Here is a 19824-nt window from a genome sequence, read left to right as displayed (position 1 = left end):
TTTACGACCAAATCTCAAAACTATTATTATTGGATTTTGGCCAGAAATCAAGAGAACTTTTAAAGAACATAGAATAGAACGACCAGTGAGACCAAAGGTAGCCATAAAAGACAACAACAATCAGCAAACTCTTCGTGAATATGTTGTACCCACTACTTATGATGGTTAATATAGTGTTGTAAGGCCTTCTGTGAATGCCATCAATTTTGAGATCAAACCTTCTACTGTTCATATAGTACTACAAAATCAGTTTGAAAGGTTAGCAAATAAAGATCCACATGTCCACTTGTTATGTTTCTCTTAAATATTTGACACCTTTAAGATGAATGGGATTCCTAAAGATGCAATTAAATTGAGGCTATTTCCATTTTCATTTAAGGATAGGGCAACTACTTGGTTGGATTCTAGGGCACTTGGTACATTTATTACCTGGCAGACACTTTCTCTAACTTTTCTTGCAAAATATTTCCTACGTGGTAAAACTGTTAAATTGAAAAATAAAATTGTCACTTTTTTCCAAAAGGATGACGAGTCTTTATATGAAGCATAAGAGAGGTTTAAGGATTTACAAAGACAGTGTCCCTATTATGGTTTACTTGATTGGTTAGTTGTTCAAACTTTCTCCAATGGTCTTTCTTACTTGTTGAAAAGTACTTTAGATGTGACCGCCAACAGGTCACTAATAGGTAAAATATCTGATACAATTTTGCACTTGATCGAAGAAATGACTTCCAACAGTTGTCAATGGTCTAATGATAAAGCTAGTCATAAAAGACATTTGGAAGTACATTAGGTAGATGAAATTATCATGCTAAATGTTAAGTTGAATGCATTGGCAAAGAAATTAAAAAGGTTAGATATAAAAGTTATAAGTACTTCTAATTGTAAGATGTGTGGAAGAGATCATGTGAGCTATGAATGTCAATTGGGTACCCATTATACACCAAAGCCTTTAAATAAGCAAGCAAATTTCTCAACTACAACTAAAGGGGATAGGGTAAAACCAAGCAAATTCTCAACCACAAGCAAATTTTCTCAACCCAAGTTAGAGGAACCACCTAAACTTCACATGGTCAAACCAAGCCAATACTTCTAACCCAAACTAGAATTTTAGGTAGCCACCTGTAGGATTCCAAGCTAGAAATACTAACCTATAACCTTTACACCACTCTCAACCCTCTCAAGAGCAAAAATCAAATTTGGAATTGGCAATAGAGAATTTTATCTTTGTTCAAAAACAAAAAGCCAATGCCGAAGATGAAGCTATTAGAAAACTCATTATCAAGGTTGATCAATAAGTCATACATAATAGGATGTTTGAGGTACAATTGACTCAACAAGTAAGCATTTCTAATTCTAGAGAAATAGGAAAGTTGCCCAACCAACTTTAAAACCCAATAGAACATTGTAATGTAATTGTTACCAATAGTGGCAAATAATTGGGTGAATTTGTAGACAAGGTTGAGAATGAGGTTGATGAGAAGGGTAGCAAAAGGAAGTTGAAAAGTTGGGTAAGGAAGATTTATTAAGGAAAAAGGTTAATAAAAGTGTTCAATAAGCTCCAGAGAAGAAAGTCCCTTCCAAAAGCTATGTTACAGCCTTGTCTTTTCCTCAAAGATTCCAAAAGACAAAGTTTGATCAACAATTTAGAAATTTTTTGGAAGTCTTTAAACAGATACATCTCGATGTTCCTTTTATAGAGGTTATTACTTAAATGCTAGCATATGCCAGATTTCTCAAAGATATCCTCTTACATAAAAGAAGACTTGAAGAGTTTGAAATGGTAGCTCTTTTAGAGGAGTCTAGTGCCATCTTGCAAAATAAGCTACTACCTAAGCTTATGTTTAAGGAAAATATCAAGAATCCAGAATTGGAGAAACATTGGGGACTCTTTTCTCTTAACAAGCAGCCTAAGTATCCAATTTATTTTGACTAGTTGGATTTATAGACAACACAATTATGCAAGGAATAAGTCATTTTTGGAATGTATGTCTTTTCTATAACTAGTATTATTTAATAAAAATATGAATAAATGCATCTCTTCTTATACCTCTAACCACCCAAAAAGAGAAAAAAAGATAATAGCGGGCTATGTAGCTGAATTTTGTTCTTATAACATGTTTGAAACCAAATTGATCACTACATAAATTACTCTAACATGTTGATACCTATGCCCTGATTTTTGCTTCTACGATCTTTCTTTAAATTTGTGTCATAATAGTGCTAACTAAACTGGTATTACTAGTTCATAAAAATTTTCAGATGAAAATTTAATCTTTTAATAGTATCACAAATTGACATTAATGTGGCGATTCATGACACCCTCATTAAGTTTTTGAATGTAGTATTAGATCATACAAATGATATAACTCCATAATTGAAGTCAGTATCTTCTTTTTGTCGATCTATTCCAATTCTTAGGTAATGATATTTTCCTCCAAAAGCAATACTATGTGTATCACATTTTTTATACACAATTTGAGTACACAAATGATATGTCACCATACAATTGGGTGTTACTTTATTTTTAATTTAAAATCATCTAATCACAAAATGACACATCATCTGTGTTGCTTGGAATTTGCTCCTACAATAGCAATTTTGAGAGAAAGATTTTAAGAAATACTTTTAAATAATCACGTCTTTATGTGGTTGAAAAAAATACAACAAACCATCAATAAAAAATCATAATACTCATCCAATGTGTTTTAATTCATTCTCTGAAGTGAATGCAATAATCTCCAGTAATGTTAGGTGAGGAAGAGTTTGTAGTTGCAGTCCTGGCTATAGATGTAGTCGAGGTCAAAATTATAATTGTGGTGGTTATAACAACTTTTCTAATCATGAAAAAATATTCAACAATCAGAAGTGGGAAAAATGAAGGAAAGAAAGAAAAAGGTAAAAGTAGACATAGTAATATCTCAAATGAAAGAATCTTTAAAGCCCTAAAATATATACAACAAAATATGGGCTGAAAATTATAATTTCAAGATACTTTTTAAGTGAACATAAGAGTTTTGAATCAAAATATACATAAAATACATTGGTTATGAAACATATCATTGCTTAAAGACCCTACTAATGTGAATTCCAAACTGAATGGTTCTTCATCTCCTCGCAAAGTAACGAGGCTCCTACTCACCCATACAAAGACACCAAAAGACCACAGGATGATGGTGAAATTGTCAGAGACATATGAACGCTAGATCATGTTGAAAATTGAATGCATTGCATGCTTTTGAGCAAGGGAAGAGAAAGAACATATTTTTCTACTCAAAGATGTTTAACAACAGTTTAAAATTATAGGAAAGTGTTTAATTTATACTAAATGTAACACCCATAGTACATCTTGAGGGCAAAATAGTCTTTATGTGTGAGTTTGTTTAATATATGCATGAGTCAATATGAATCGAAAGTCAAAGTGTGAGTTTTCAATAACACACGATAGTGTAGAATGAGGTCATACCCGTGTATCATTGCCACATTAGCCGAATAAGGAGATTTTGTATAACACCCCCTCTAAAAATACCACCCTCTAAAAGAAAACATCACTAAATTGTCTATTTTGAATATACATTTAATTTAAAATTGGATACTTACATTAGCTACTTATTAGGGAAAGCATCATCAATAGGCAATTCTTTGTTAGTTCTCCCACACTTATTTCTTTTTAATCATGACAAGTGATTTGTAACTAAATTTATTGTCCCTTTCTTGTCTTGTATTTCTAGATCTAATTCTTATAAAAGGAGTATCCATTGTATCGGCGTGGCTTTGCATCCTTCTTACCAAACAAGTACTTGATGGTTGTATGATTTGTATATACCATTACTTTGGATCCTACCGAGTACAACCAGAACCTATTAAATGTGAACACCACTACTACTAGCTTTTTTTATTTAGTCGCATAGTTTATCTATGCTTCATCTAATGTATGGCTCGCATAAAAGATTGCATAAGCCTTCTCATCGTTTCCTTGTCCTAGAATAACTCTTATGACATAATCACTTACATCACATTATCTCACACAATGAGTTCTAGTCGAGACTAGTGCTTTATTCAACCTAGGAAAGTAGTAACATAGTTAGTATTGAAGTCAAATGGCGCATCCTTAGCAAAGATATTAGATAGTGGCTTCGCTATTTTTGAGAAATCTTTGATGAATATGTAGTAAAAGTTAGTGTGTCCAAGAATGCTCTTTACTCTGTTCACATTTGTCGATAGAGGGATTTTTTCAGTTACATCTATCTTAGCCTTATCTACCTTGATCCCTCGCTTAGATATCATGTGTCTTAATACAATCCCTTCTTTAACCATGAAATGACATTTCTTATATTTGAGTACAAGATTTACTTCCTCACATCTTTATAGGCTTTAGAAAGGTTAGCCAAACAACTATCAAATATATTGTCATAAACTAAAAAATCATCTATGAAAACTTCAATTATATATTCAACAAAATAAAAAAATATTGTCATCATGCATCATTGAAACGTGGTAGGTGTATTAATAAGACCAAAAGACATCATTCTATATGTGAATATACCATTTAGGCATGTGAAGTTAGTCTTTTCCTGATTCTCCTTGTGGATGAGGATTTGGAAAAACCCTGAACATCCATCAAAGTAACACAAATATGAGTAGTAGCTTGTCTCTCTAAAACCTTATCAATGCAGGGTAAAGAAAAATGATTCTTCCTAGTAACACTATTCAATTCTTATAGTCAACGCACATGTGCCAACTTGTCACTATCCTAGTAGCTATTAGGTCATTATTTTCATTTTTCACTTCAATCATCCCCCTTTTCTAATGAACTACATGTACCGAGCTCACCTCATTGTTGTTAGATATAGGATATATGATCCCTACATCGAGCAACTTAATGACTTCATTATGTACTACCTCTTTCATGTTAAGGTTAAGCTTCCTTTGATGTTCTATTGTGGCCTTGTGGCCATCTAACATGTGTATGTGATTCATGCATATAAAAGGGTTGCTACCTTTAAAGTCATGTATGTTGTATCTTATGATTTTTCTTTATACGTGTAATTCATGTAGTAATTTTTCTTCCTATTCAATGTTAAGATCTACATTCGTGGAATCAAGTTCTAGAAATGTGTTTCTCAAAAAGGCAGGTAAGGGTTTAAGGTTTACCTTAGGTGCATGTTCTATTGAGAGTTGAAATATGTTTGTCTTTATATCCATATCCTTCTGTATCTCCTTGTATTTATTTCTTAATACGAGTTCCTTTGGCCTACTTGTTTCCAAGTGTTACATATAGGTTGTTATTTCCATGTTCTCATGTTTTGTGGTCCCATCATGAGCTAAGCATGTTTCTGGTGGATCATCTGGGTATTTTTCTTTAAATATCTCCTTCATGCATTTTCCCAGTGATATCCATCTGGTGACATGAATTTACACAAGAGGGTTGTTTAGTCAATTGAAAACATTAAAATCAACCTTTTCTTCTCTGATTTCAAATTTTAACTTCCAATTCTTTATGTCAATAATTACTCCACCTATTGCCAAAAATGGTCATCTAAGGATTAGAGGATCATAAGCCTTTTCTTCCATCTCAAATATTGAAAAGTTGATCTGAACAAAGAACCTGATACCTTATATTGGAACATTTTCTAACATGCCACTTAGATACTTGATCGATCTATCTGCCAGTTACAACATAACTGTGGTTGGCTTGAGTTCTTCTATATCGAGTCTCTAGCAAATAAAGGATGGCATTAGACTAATACTAGTTCCAAGATTGCATAATGTCATATAAATGATTCACTCCCTACAATATAAGGAATTGAGAAACTCTTATGATCTTCTAACTCTGGTGGAAATATATTCTAAAGTATTGCACTACATTCCTCTGACAATGCAACAGCTTCAAATTCTTCGAGCTTCCTCTTGCTCGAAATGATGTCTTTTAGAAACTTTGCATATGCAAGCATCTAAGCGATTGCTTCCATGAATGGCACGTTCAAGTGAATTTGTTTGAATATTTTGAGGAACTTGTCAAACTATTGATTAGGTTTTGCCTTTCGATAACATAGAGCAAAAGGCAAGGTAGTATGGTATTTGGTATGTCATGATGATTCTTTTCCCACTCCTTGCTTGTATTAACTCCAATAAGCTTACTCGATTTAGCAACCCATATAATGTCCTCTCTTACTGACACGACACATAAGAGAAATTGAAGAGTCTCAATTTGTAATGTTGTTTGGTCAAAAACACCTAGAGTCTTCATCCACAATAATGCTATTATCAAAGTATGGAAACCAAGATTATAATGCTAGTGAAGGTTAAACTATCTTATGTAGTTCAAAAGTTGATATCTTGATTGACACCATTGTAATATAAATGTGGTAGAAGTATAGTTGCAATTTAATTATAATCAAGGAAAATGGGAGGAGTCATTCACTAAAAATAGGAAACTACTATTTAATGTGAGACAAACTTTGGGACTCATGAAGGATATGGACCATTATAACCTGTTTATAGCTTTTAGAGGAGATTGTATCCTATTGTAGGTTTCCTTTCTAAGTTGTGGGCTAGAGTAGCATTCATTGGCTATTCTCTAATAATCGTCAAGGAGAATTTGACTGAGGAGGACTGACAACATAAAAAAGTGCTTCAAGAGTCTGCCAAAAGTGTAAAATGATGTGTTCCCACTTTGCCTTCAACCTCCATTTGTTGAAAAGCTCATGCACTATGAATTGTATCGAGAGAAACCTCATATAATTGTTGAATCATTCTTTCTTATACTTTTTTATCTCGGTTAATTTAGCATATTTCATTATCTACTAATTCTCTATAGTAGGAGATAATTTTTTAAAGTAATATTATGTACACTTAATTTTGAATATTCAATTGAATGTTTATATAATATATCATCATATGATTGAATATTATTTTATCTTAAATAATATAATATATGCCCACTTTTGGCATACGATTATGTACATACTTTTATGTGTTATCACATGATTATGTACTATCTTATTTTTAAATTAAAATCATTAAATTATATGATGTAATATATAAATATGTACACATTTATATACCCAAAATGAGTACACATAGTTTTATTTATTTATCTTTAATTCACAATCACTAATCACATAATAACATATATTCTAGAGATCTAATTAAAAACTCATAACTAGAGACACATAATTTTATTTACACCTATGCGGGAGGCCAAACTTCTTACTGGTTATGGCAATTAAACAAAACCCGTTTTCCCTTCTCTGTTTTGTTCAGTAGGTGACAACATTTTAATTGGCTTTCGGTTTTGATTTCTATCAAGAATTTTGTCGGTAGTGAAAGTTTGAAGTGAGGAGCCAGCGAGTCAACGGTGAGAAGGAAAGCCTAATGTGTGTGCTTGCTATTTGTATCTGGTTAAGATCAAGGTTTCATATGGATTATCAAGCAATCCTCGTATATAAATAGTAGCAAAATTCAATTTAATAATTTTGAGGTTGTTAATGAAAAAATGTTAAAAGTCTCTCAGCAAAATTTTTGACAGTTTCTAGTTTCCATACAATGACCATTTTAGTTACAACTGCTTCATCTTGTCTTAAAATGTGTCAGACCATTACTACTATTTTGCAAACCCTACTTTAAATCCCTCCCTCTAACAAGAAAAGTGCAACCACAGTTCAGCAATACAAATTAGCTTATGGGACCTTCCACTTAGTTGGAACAAGGAAGATCCTGTCTTACTGTTTTTGAGACACTGAAACTCAATCAATATAGAACATAGTCTTAATTCCACCGTAATGTTAGACAGTAAATCACGTCAAATTCAAGGATTGACTTGATGAAAGCTCCAGGTTAATAGTTACCTTGTTCAAACATACACTAAAATAAATAAATTACGAGTAGCTCTTTTTCCTTTTTCCCATCTAAGGTATTAAAAAAAAATTAAAAAAACAATTAAGCTTGAAGCTCTTGGTTTCACCTTTTTTGTATGCTCTGCATTTTATGGACTGCAAAGGTTTTTAAGATCCTCCTCCTTGGCATACCAATTTGGTATTATTTTTGAGACATGGGCATAGAGATCTTTGTATGAATTTCTTATTGTCCCTTCTGCAACTCCAGTAGCAAGTGAAATATCTGGATTTATCCAAGTCCATTGAAAGCAAAAACAAATTCAGGGTTAGAACATTAAATATGTTCATGAAGATGGTATCAAGTACATAAATAAGATGAAGATGTATCGAACCCCGGAGCAGCTTCTTGTCATCTGAAAGCTGAGTTATAATATAAATAACAGCAGCTGCAATTGATATAGGGCTCCTCCTGCAAAAGTTATAAACAACTTAAGAGGCAAAGCGAGATAGCTAAAAGTATAGAATGGATTCTAAAGCAAAAAACATAAGCTATATGTAAGCCTCTGCTCTAATTGAAATGTATACAATTTACTGAATGGCATGGCAGCTTAAATCTGCTCAAAAACACTGATGCACAGGAAGCTATGTCAGTCCCTTGTTAATTTCGGTATGCCACGACATACCATGACCCACTTATGACAACAAGCACATGAAATATTGCTTTCCAGTGCATCTACTACCATTCATGAACTTAACTCCAGCCATTCCATAGGATGTTCACTATCACAATGACTCAAGAAATTCATGCCCACCATTCAAGAGCACACAAAAGGCAAATTCCCGACATCCTGCTCACAAGGTAAGCATCACTAAAAACTCTCATGGGAAGATACATAACAAGCGAAATTCTAGTTACCTAAGTTAAATGAGAATATGTGTGATAATAAAATGGGAAAGAGAGTATTTATCTCAAATTATAAGAGCTTATATATTATTTTGGAGTTCTTATTAACTTTAGCTTTTAGGCTATTAATGAATTAAAAAATCATGTCCTTTTTCAGAAATCTTTTGAACTCTCTTTGCAAACCCGAGTTCAAAACTAAAGCCCCTTCAAACCGTACAATTATTGGGAAACACAAACAACAGCCTTTTGTCAGGTAGATGCCCATGAGGAGACTCAGAACTCTACATCTTATTGGAAATGCCACAGACCTGATTCAACTCTATAATTTTGGTAATTAGAAACATTTTGGTTGCAGACAGTCATTGTATTAGCTATTGTTGAGCCCTTATTTACAAACCAGGTTTTAGGGCTCAAAGAACCTAAAATAAAACATGTTGATGCTCAAATATGATATCCCACAGCAACAGGGCAAGATATTTTACAAGAATTAATGTATAAAAAATAAGAAGGATTGGTCAACCTTCTTTCTTTCTATCATTGTTCTAGATGAATTACACAACACCAAAGAAATTTCTATTCACGTGAACTCCATTGGTTTCAATTAAAAAAGGGGCTGCATACAGCACATATCTGTCCTGAATTCTGTTATTTGTCTCCTGCAATATAGGACTTTGAACAATATAGTACTACTCTCACTACAGTATAGACTAGCCTGCTCTACACCGGTATGATCATATCTGTTAAAATGGTTAAACTAAACATGTACGAACACAATACTTCATGCACTTATGAATTTTTCCCCTTTTTTATATTTATTTCTAATAAATTTTTTCACTAGTTACTAGTTAGAAGTTTGAAACAAATTAATAGCTTAATGAATAATAACCTTAAATTAAATTTTAAAAGCTCGCTTGTTTTACTGAAAATGTATTTATTTCTAAGAAGTACTCCTAAAAAGTATTTGACTCGCCTTTATAATAAACATTTATTTTAAGTGGCCTTGGTACAATGTTTTAGCCCTTCCCAAGGAGTCCTGATGGTAACCACAGGATTTGTCCCATCTCTGCAGGTCAAAACCTAGTACTTTAACAATAGTCCAGAGCAAATTAGGAGCATGAACTCTGATATTAGGAATCTAGTGACATAAATTAGGCTTGTTTTACATTCAGTTGTCCCCACCAAATAAAAAACCATCTGAAGTTCAGAAAGAACATTCAACTTTAATGTAAATTAATATATGTAAAGAACATTAACAACCATGCGAAATCTATAATGATGAAAGTGAGAAATTATAATGACCTTATATCAAACTCCTCCGACTTCTGAACAGCTTCTTGGGCAGCTTTTACTGCTTGATTATTCATACCAAGATTGGAACAAAAGCGCCTCTAAACGTTCATAAAAAGGTTGGAATCAGTGTCCAATATAAATATTGATAAAAAACCAACAAATATCCAATAAAATGAAATGTTATTATATATCAGGACAGAGAATAAACTCCCACCATGAAGTCCCCAGCATGTATAGTTCCCATCTGAGCCATCTCCACTGACTGACCAGCCTCTGGCTTCAGCTGTTTGACAATGTATTCTTTTGCTCGGCCAATTTCCTTCTTTGTAGCTCCATTGGCGACAGAGCATATTTCTAGTTGAAATCCACAGGTTCAGGGAAGCTCATACACAAAGGGAAAGATAAATGAGGAAGGATCCATATGTTAAGAGAATCTTAGGCTGTACCCTTAACAGTGCGTGGCTTGTCTTCTTGTCGACAAGCAATGTACAGGCAAGCAGCCAATAATGCATCCTGATTTCTTCCTCTACTAGATTTTTGATCTTCCACCTTCTTATATATCTCATTTGCCCGATCCTTTAAGACAATCAGAAACAAAGCATCAGTGACAACCAAAAACTATGTGCTGCACACTAAAGCTGAAAAACAAAAATTGAATAACAAAAATCCATTAAAGGAACAGTTTGATCATACGCATTAAGTTAATTATGCAATCATCATTATTGATTTAAAATCATCATTACATCAATTTATTCATATTTTGATCCATCAAACATCATTTGTGTCATTTGAATTTTAAGACAATTTGCAGAGACCCCCAAACACCCAGAAACAAAGCAAAAAGAAAGTAGGCATCCTACAAAGTTTACCAGGGTTCTCCATTTAACCATTCCTCTTACCCATTGATATATTTTCACTTTCTCAACTGCCATTTGAATTCTCCATAGTTCCTAAAAGTATAGTAAATTAACAAACCAAAACTACATTTCCACATCCTCGAAAATTGAAGAATGCAGGTCCACAAAAATGTCAAATATATTTCTCTAATGTTATCAAAAGTTCAAATGGATAAATTTCATTGCTCTAAAAGATATTGCACTAATCCCTTGAAGGTTCAGATTTTGTAAGCATATGAGCTAGCACTAAAGTCTAAACCATATTGGACCACATTCCAACTCCATGCACACTTAGTTTGACTTCACAATAAATGAATAAAAAGGTTGATATAACTACATGAAAATGTCCAGTACACTCTGCAAGAAAAATTTTCTAGTGTTAGACCCCAGAAAAGTTAATAAAACTAGTGGAGCATTAGAGCTTCTAGGAGAAAGGTTTGGGTTTGAGTCTTTGTCACACTTGTGAAACCCTAACTTTCACGGTTCAGTGGTTATAGATCCATTCACTATGCCCGAGATTTATCCATTCAACCAAACCGGATGGGATTCCCCAATTAACAAAAAAAAAAAAAAAATCTACTGTCACACCATTACAATAACAGAATTCACAGGCGCACCATGAGAACCAAGTTAAGTGCATAAGTAACATATGTCCAGCAGGAGACAGAAGTATAATATTTTTTTTTTTAACTATAATATTCTAAAATTGAAGTTTCCATTACAGTTAAACCTGAACTGATGTATAACAGTTTGTGACACATAGCTGAACAGAGATACTGACGAAACCAACCAAAGAAAAAAATAAAAATACTCCTATAAGATTCTGTCATTAGTATTTAGCTTAGATGTTGGTCAGGAAGCAGAAACCAACATGAAAGGAAATGGTAGGATTAAAAAGAGCAAGAGAAAAATAGAAATCCTAAAAAGAACAATAGTAGGAGAAAGATAAGAACAAGAATTGATAATAAAAAGTAGGAGAAGAGAATTATAAACATAAGAGATAACTGAAAACGAGAAATAGGAGGAAAAAAGACAAGAATAAAGATAGAAGATGAGAAAATAACAGGTATCGAATACAGAAAGCAAATATAATGGAGAGAGAAGAAACATGGTAAGATAAACAAACAATTGAGGGGGATAAGTATAATGATTAGCCTCCTTTTTCTATAGAAAATAAGCATCCAACTATTCCAAGGGATGAGGTCATATAACTCCAAAAATACTTTCCACGCCTATTTTTAAAAACTGAATTTTTGACAATGTTTTGTTTCAACATGGCTTGACTTAAACAAATAGACTCGTGCTAAGAAAAGAGTCAAACGGCAGCAATATAAAGGACATAGTTCACTTATTTCTTCATTTGGAGCTTTAGTTGCCAGGAATTTTCACATACATTTTTCTTAATTAATCTCAATTGAGATGGTTGTGAGGTATTTTGTATAATGCAGGGATCATTTCCCTCAACAAATAAAAGCACAGATTTGTTTCCCCTCTGCTGGTAATTTTTTTTTACTGAACTTTTACTAATTTTATGTGTGTGTGTATGTATACCAAGGGAGAGAGAGAGAGTGAGAAAGAGAGAGGCAAAATTACTTTACCAATCCCTTACTATATAGACTCTTAATTCTATTCTTCAAATTTTAAGTTAACTCTTTCTTTCATTAATTGCTAACACCCTTCAACACCAAACAAAGAAATGAATTTGAAAATATAACGACAATGATATGAACACATGTTACCCTAGTTACCAAATAATTTGCAAGAATCTTCAGATCCAAAGATCGTAATGTATTACCTATAAATTACTTTGCAGCACAGAACAAGACCAAACAAGAATTTCAAGTCACACTCTCACAGAAAATCATTCAGATAGCATAACAAAACATAGCAAGTCTCAACGGCTATTTGCTTAAATCTATGGTAAGCTATATCATGACGAACATCAATGGCTGCTTACACTTCAGTTTAATCATCACTTCACCAACTAACATAAATGATTCAGCTAGAAGTTCATACCTAATAAACTTTTAAAGTCATACTTTTGATGATTCAGCTATGAGAAAATGAAAAATGTAGAGAAACAAGCGTATCATCAGATGCAGAGATTTCGTTACAGGACAGAGTTTTCGTTTATAGAAAGAGTATTTACCAGTGGACCCATTGGAAGATTAACAGCATAAAGGGTAAAAGGCTTATAGAGTAACAACTATTTATTTTATAAAGGTTATGTTCATATATGATTTTGATAGGCCTGTCAAGGTGAATGTGAGGATGATAGAATTCCAGCAACTATTCTACCAAAAAACAGTAATAACACAAACAATAAAGAGAATGGAAACACTTTTCATTGATAAAGGGGGTCACACAGGATGAGCCGACAATTTGAGGAGTTAGGGTCTCCCATTTCCGGCCAATCAAGGCACCAAAGACCTCCCAATCAGCCCAAAGAGGCTGCCCGCAACCTAAGATGCCTAAAAGACAATATTTTGCTTCTCCTCTTTATTCCTCCTGTTGCTGCTGGCCCTTTTATTCTCTCATATCCTATAATCTTATCCGAATTCAAACTTATTACATTCCTTGATTCTCTCAAACTAATTCAATCTTAATGTTATCATAATATTTAATTATGATTTCAATTCCATTATTTCCTAATCCTATCATAATCTTCTCATAATCTCTAATTATGATTTCAATTGCATCAATCCTATTAGAGGAGATGGAAGAGAAGCAATGCTAAGGGCTGTAATGGCTTTTGGGGAGAGGCTTGATAAAGGTAAAGAGGCTACGAGGCAGTAGCGAAGTGAAAATAGGAAAAAGTTTAGAGGAGAATAATATATGGGGAAATAGAATGCAGAAAAAGGAATTTGGATTAAGTGTTTGTGGCTAGGTAGCAGGGAGGCCACCAGCTCCTGAATTGTAGGGATTATCCAATTGTCAATCTTTTGTTATATCCATACAATTCTGATAGTAGCAGTAAGTGTGAAAAGGGAGTAAATAAACGACCAAAATATTCATAATCATCCATGCCCTCTTGGCTTGCTTGTTCCGTTTGGTTGGATTTTGCAGGCAGATGCTTATAAAAGCTCACACTAATTACTATCCATTTAAACAAGTCAAAATAATTTATCAACAGAAACTAACCTTTTGAATAAGCCAAAATAACTTATTAGCCAAAATTATTTCCAAAATTTGCAAGTATTAAAAGGCAACTTGTTACTTTAAGTTTTGTCTAAAAGAAAAAGATAGGCAGTGATACTAACAGAGGCTGCACATCATTGCTCTATTGCAAATCCTTCATAATGTTAGCCTTCATAGTGCACCAACAGCCAAAAAGAGACTTCTTATATTCAAATCCTACACATAAGTCACCTAAGGGAAAACCTCCAATACACCTGTAACATGACCTCCCATGTAAATCATTCAATTGCTTCCCAAAAATTAATAGAGTCAATCCAATGTCTTGCCTAATATCCTGTCACTTAATGAAGCATGAGAAATCTCACAAAAATAACTAAAGACTGTATTACCCTAATTAAAATAAGACATCTAGAATCTGCAAGAAGTCATCAAGTGTCAATCTAATGACAATATCAATATTCTCCGTTCACCATATGAAATTCATATAAATTATCCTTATTTGGTCTATCGAATATCACATAATACATTCTATGAGTAATGTTCATAGTAGTGAGTTGATTTCTAAAGCCGAAGAAGCTAGTTCAATCTCATAAATTAATCTCACACATTACTCCCATGAGAGAGTGTCAAACCATTAATCATATAACCCAACTACCATAAGAATGAGCTGCATACCTTAATGGTTGCAACAAGGCCCAACCTGAAACACATATTTCACTATATTAGCATGAAAGGACCATCAATTGTGCAATCAAAAAATCACACAATCACCCTTTTCCAAACACACAAGAAATGCCCCAGTTCATGTCCACTTTCATTTTTCTTTTTCACTTGGAAAGGAAAATGCACGAAATAAAGTAACTTTCTTTCAGGTCTTATTTCCTAATTTTATTCTCGTGTTGAATATGATGATGTAATTGAAAAAACGAAAAAATCAAAGTAAATATCCAAACTTTCAGCCATCTTAATGAACACAATAATAATGATTAAAAAAATGAAACTCTGCTCTATATAATCTGATTTTCACTATTGATTACTGGTAACGATTAAAAATTCAACCAAACTATACAGAATCCGTAACCCGATCACAGATCCGAAACAAAAGCAATCTCAATCCATACCTATCAGACATAGTAGCAATGGTTTTAAAAGCCATAATCAAACCCCGATCCGGATTAGACCCGCGATTCTGCCACCGACCAAGCGACGACGATAAGAACTCGCCCGAAGCTCCATTCGGTTTCGCGATAACCGTTGCAAGCCCACCATCGGCCAAAAGCGGGTTGGTCGGACCTCCGACACGGACCGGGTCGTTATCACCCGATTCATTTGCAAACGTCCTCCACTCCGACGTCTCGTCGATGGAGTGCGATTCCAACACCAGTCCGCACTCGGAACACACCGCATCACCCGCAGAGTGATCAAACACCACCTCCGTGCTCCTCTTGCAATCCGAACAATACGCGTCCGACATCTGTCGTTTTGAATATCTTTTCTCTTTTCCTATCTGCTTTCCTTCAGTTAGATTTTGGTTTATTTACTTATTTATTTTTAATTCAGTTTTCAAAGGAAATGTGATGAAATGAAACGAAGGTTGTTTCAATGGAAACTTATGTAATGAGAGGGTTGAGAAGAGGCGAGATCTTAGCGACTTACGCCACGTTTATTTATTTATAACTGGAAATTTGGAGTAACGCGGCGTGATTGACCTGTCACAACTATGATTTTGAACCGTTTGTTTTACGTGGACCGGTGATGATATAAGGAGCAGAAAGTTGAGATTGGGAGAGAAACGTGTGAGGAGCAGCAACTAAGTGGAACTTTTAACACTACTTGTGTCGTATTGGGTCATTTTGGTTTTGAGGTTCTCCTAACCTAATTTTAATTTGATTAGAATTTTGTTAAAACTTTTCAAACCCTAAACTTAATATGAATCATATTCAAATTGTTATGATACAATCCGAATTGACGTTAATTATCTACTCTCTTAACTTTCTTTTACCGTTCTTATTTATTTCATTAAATTATTCTAACAAATTATTTAAAACAAATGATATAATGTTTATAAGTAGTTTTAAAACATATATGCAAAGCATTTCAATTACCAAATTTTATTCTCATTGTCAAAAAAAATATTTTTTTATAAAAAATTATTAATAATTAAAGCAGTTATAATTATATAAAGATAAAACTAGGTACAATAAATTTTAATAGTGGTTAATACTTGTTCTTCAACATTTGTTCAATCTACCCATAATGAATTTTATTATAGTAATATTTCTCTAAATATTCAAATCAATTTAGATTAATTCAAATTATTTTTGTTTAAACTAAAATACGATTTGATTTAATTTTGAATAATACCAAATTGACCTAACTTATAATTTGGTTAAAAATGCTTAACCCTACCTGATTATTTTTATGTTACATCATATCATGTTAAAAGATGATATTAAAAATTGTCAATTCTACTTGCTAGGATCAATTGGATAGGATAATGACATTTCATCCTTTAAGTTTGGCTTAAATTTTAGCCTTAAAAATTTAAGTCAAGGATGTTGTCAATATAATTGTAAATGACTAAGAATTGAAAATAAAAGAGGAAATAAAACTTGAGTTTGAAACGGAAGATAGAGAAAAATAAAAGAGTGCGCAAAATATTAGCTCAAGTGTACGTGTATTAAGATGAAGGAGAGCTTAAGTTACTCACAATCCAGCAACAATGGGCCATTATCCACCGCCAAGCCCTGCATGAACCGCCCAAATCATCCAGCCAGTGCATGTTGCTTAGCGGGAGGGAAATCTATATATATATATATATATAAAATGGATGACACTTTCATTCTTATATTTACTTTTCATTTTTTCGTTTACACGCCATTACGCAACGTAGATTTCACCAACAATAAAACTACTTGGAGTAAATTACATTTTCTCACCTAAGGTTAAGGTTAACGTTTGATCTTAAAACATTTTTTCACCAATAGTTAGGATAAATAATATTTTTTCATTTAAAATCAAACTTTATTAATAAAAAATTAATATTAAAAAATAAAATTATCATTTTGTCTCTACTATTTCATTTTTTTAAATTATCATATAACTTCTAATTAACAAAAAAAAATAAACTTTTTTAATATCTAAATTATAGCACAATTTTAAGATCTAACAAATGGATATCAAAACAATAAGAAACCTTATAGAGAATGTATCACGACAAAATCCGATAGTTTCATTCTTGAGAGACAAGCTAATAAAGTGTGTAAGTTGCAAAACCATACGGGAATTTAGTTTCATAAAAACCAATGTTGAGTCTAGTGTATCCAAGAAGATTTGTGGGAGCACAATGGCATTTTTGGTATTGTATGTTTATGACATATTATAAAACACATAATGAGAAAATATCATATAATAAACCTAAAATCAAATGAAACTTAGCAAAACCTAACTAAAACTCTCCTAAAAACCAAGTGAATAGACTCTAAATGTACGTGAATTATGCACACATCATTATATATAAGAATCATTAGGTCCAATGGGGGCTATTTTGTGATCTAAATTCTAATTTTATATTGGCATTCCACTCTTGTATTCATTAGTTTGAGGATCACATAAATAATCAACATCGACTCCTTAGAAACAGTTTCAATCATAGTAGTCGAATCATACATCAAAAACTTATTTTTACGTATCATGTATTAAGTATCGTATCGTATAATACAACTTTTAGGAAATAAAATAATAAAAAAATATAATTGATATATCATCATTCTGAAAAATATCATAAACACTTTTAAAAATTTTAAATTTCTCATATATATTTCTACTACATCATCATTTTTTCTAGAAAGTGTATAAATTAATATCGTTAATAAGTATCATACGGTACAATACGTTTGCTATATCATATTAATTATAATATACTTTATGATATGTATCATTTTTCATCTATATCATATCATATTATAAAATATATATCATAAGATATATTATATAAAATATATATTATATATCATAAGATATTGATCCCAAGCCAATTTCATTTTGTTGGGAATTTGGGACAACTTATCTTCTTATACATTTCAGTTTTAGTTTTCATAAAATTTTAGTTTGTTTGAACTTGTGACCTTCCTCTGCTATGAAAAATAAAAGCCAATAGGGTTCAACTTTTCAATATATGCTCATTGTGGTTTATTTATTAAATTTAGATATAGCCGAATTAAGATTTCACTCTTTCCATATACTTCAGTTTTTCGATGTTGAAGGCTTGTAAATTTAATATATTATACATTTTGGCCTTAATAAAATATATTTTTATAGTATGTGGTTGCCAAAGTTATTTTCTGATGGGATAATTTAAGTTTCATTTATCTAATTTTTAGTGTTTATTAAATAATTTAATATTGTTTATATGGTTAATTTTGTGCATAATTTTGGTTTAAATGAAATTATACTTTAAATAATTTCTTAAGGATTATATGCATAAAATTAGATGTCATATGATTAGTATAATTTTGATTGATCATAAAGTAGTTACAGCATCTTTGATTATATCAAAGTTATACATTGAGTATTTTAGAATCATAATTAGTCATATGACATCAATTGTAAATATGATAAATCTTATCCTATAGGAATTTTTATTATATTTATGTGATTAATTATGATGAAATAGCAAATTATTTTTCTTAATCTACCCACAAAAATTAAGAAAATGAATATAATTTGGTAGTTTCATCATACGATTTATATATTTGTATATAAACTTATTTAAATTAAAAACTTAGCCCACAGGCAATTTTTATGTTATGTGGTTTATATATTTGCAACATGTTTATACATTGGTAGAACATGATATAATTTTTGATTGCTTCAAATTTTGTGACTTAAGCATTTATGTTAATATTTATTTGCAGTTATTTAATCTGTGAATTTCATTGATAATATATATGATGTTCCTATTTTGAATGGTGACAATTATAAAATTTGGAAGGAGAGAATTCTTCTCCAATTAAGGTGCATGGACATTGATTATGCTATTAGGAAGGATGAACCATCTACAGCTACAAAAACTAGCACTCAGGCTGAAATTGCCTTGTATGAATGTTGGGAGCGATCTAATCGTTTGAGTATGATGTTCATCAGGACACGCATATCCGCTAATATTTGTGGTTCAATCCCTAAGTGTAATAATGTCAGACAATTACTGAAGGCTATTGATGAACAGTTTGAGTCTTCAGAGAAAGCACTTGTCAGCACTCTTATGACAAAGTTTTTATCAATAAAGCTCACCAGTGTTAGAGGTGTGCGTGAGCACATCATGCAAATGAAAGATATTGTGGCTCAGTTTAAGGCTCTTGAGATTGAGATGTCTGAATCTTATCTTGTGCATTTCATTTTGAATTCTCTTCCACAACAATACGGACCTTTCAAAATTTCTTATAACACACATAAAGAAAAATGGTCAATCAATGAACTTTTGACCATGTGTGTACAAGAGGAAGGAAGGTTGTTGATTGAAATGGGTGAAAGTGCACATATGGTTACATAAAGGAAGAAAAAGAAGAACCAAGCTAAGTATAAGGGAAAGGATAAAATATTCCATCAGACCAAATTTAAGAAGGAGTGTAAATGTTTTTTTGTAAAAAGAAAGGACATGTGAAAAAGGATTGCATTAAGTTTAAAGCTTGGCTTAAAAAGAAAGGTAACCAATCTCACTTGTATGTTATGAATCTAATATGGTTGATGTTTGTCATAA

General features: G+C 32.2%; 1 protein-coding gene and 1 non-coding gene across 2 annotated transcripts; both read right to left on the bottom strand.

Moving 5' to 3' along the window:
- Positions 1-487: 487 nt before the first annotated feature.
- Positions 488-594, bottom strand: LOC123198433. The gene has a single exon (XR_006498016.1). It is a non-coding gene; the product is annotated as a small nucleolar RNA R71 (small nucleolar RNA).
- A 7154-nt stretch (positions 595-7748) lies between these two features.
- On the bottom strand, positions 7749-15758 carry LOC123197865 (transcription initiation factor IIB-2-like). Its single transcript, XM_044612343.1, has 7 exons — positions 15188-15758; positions 14742-14766; positions 10479-10608; positions 10247-10386; positions 10042-10130; positions 8231-8307; positions 7749-8121 (listed from the first exon to the last, which is right to left on the bottom strand). The coding sequence occupies exons 1-7, from the start codon at positions 15538-15540 to the stop codon at positions 7988-7990; spliced, it is 948 nt and encodes a 315-aa protein (XP_044468278.1). The 5' UTR covers positions 15541-15758; the 3' UTR covers positions 7749-7987.
- Positions 15759-19824: the final 4066 nt, after the last annotated feature.

The sequence above is a fragment of the Mangifera indica genome, chromosome 15 (assembly GCF_011075055.1).
Source record: "Mangifera indica cultivar Alphonso chromosome 15, CATAS_Mindica_2.1, whole genome shotgun sequence".
NCBI lineage: Eukaryota > Viridiplantae > Streptophyta > Magnoliopsida > Sapindales > Anacardiaceae > Mangifera > Mangifera indica.
The sequence above is the reverse complement of the archived record's forward strand: the minus strand, read 5'-3'. Positions and strand labels throughout refer to the sequence as shown.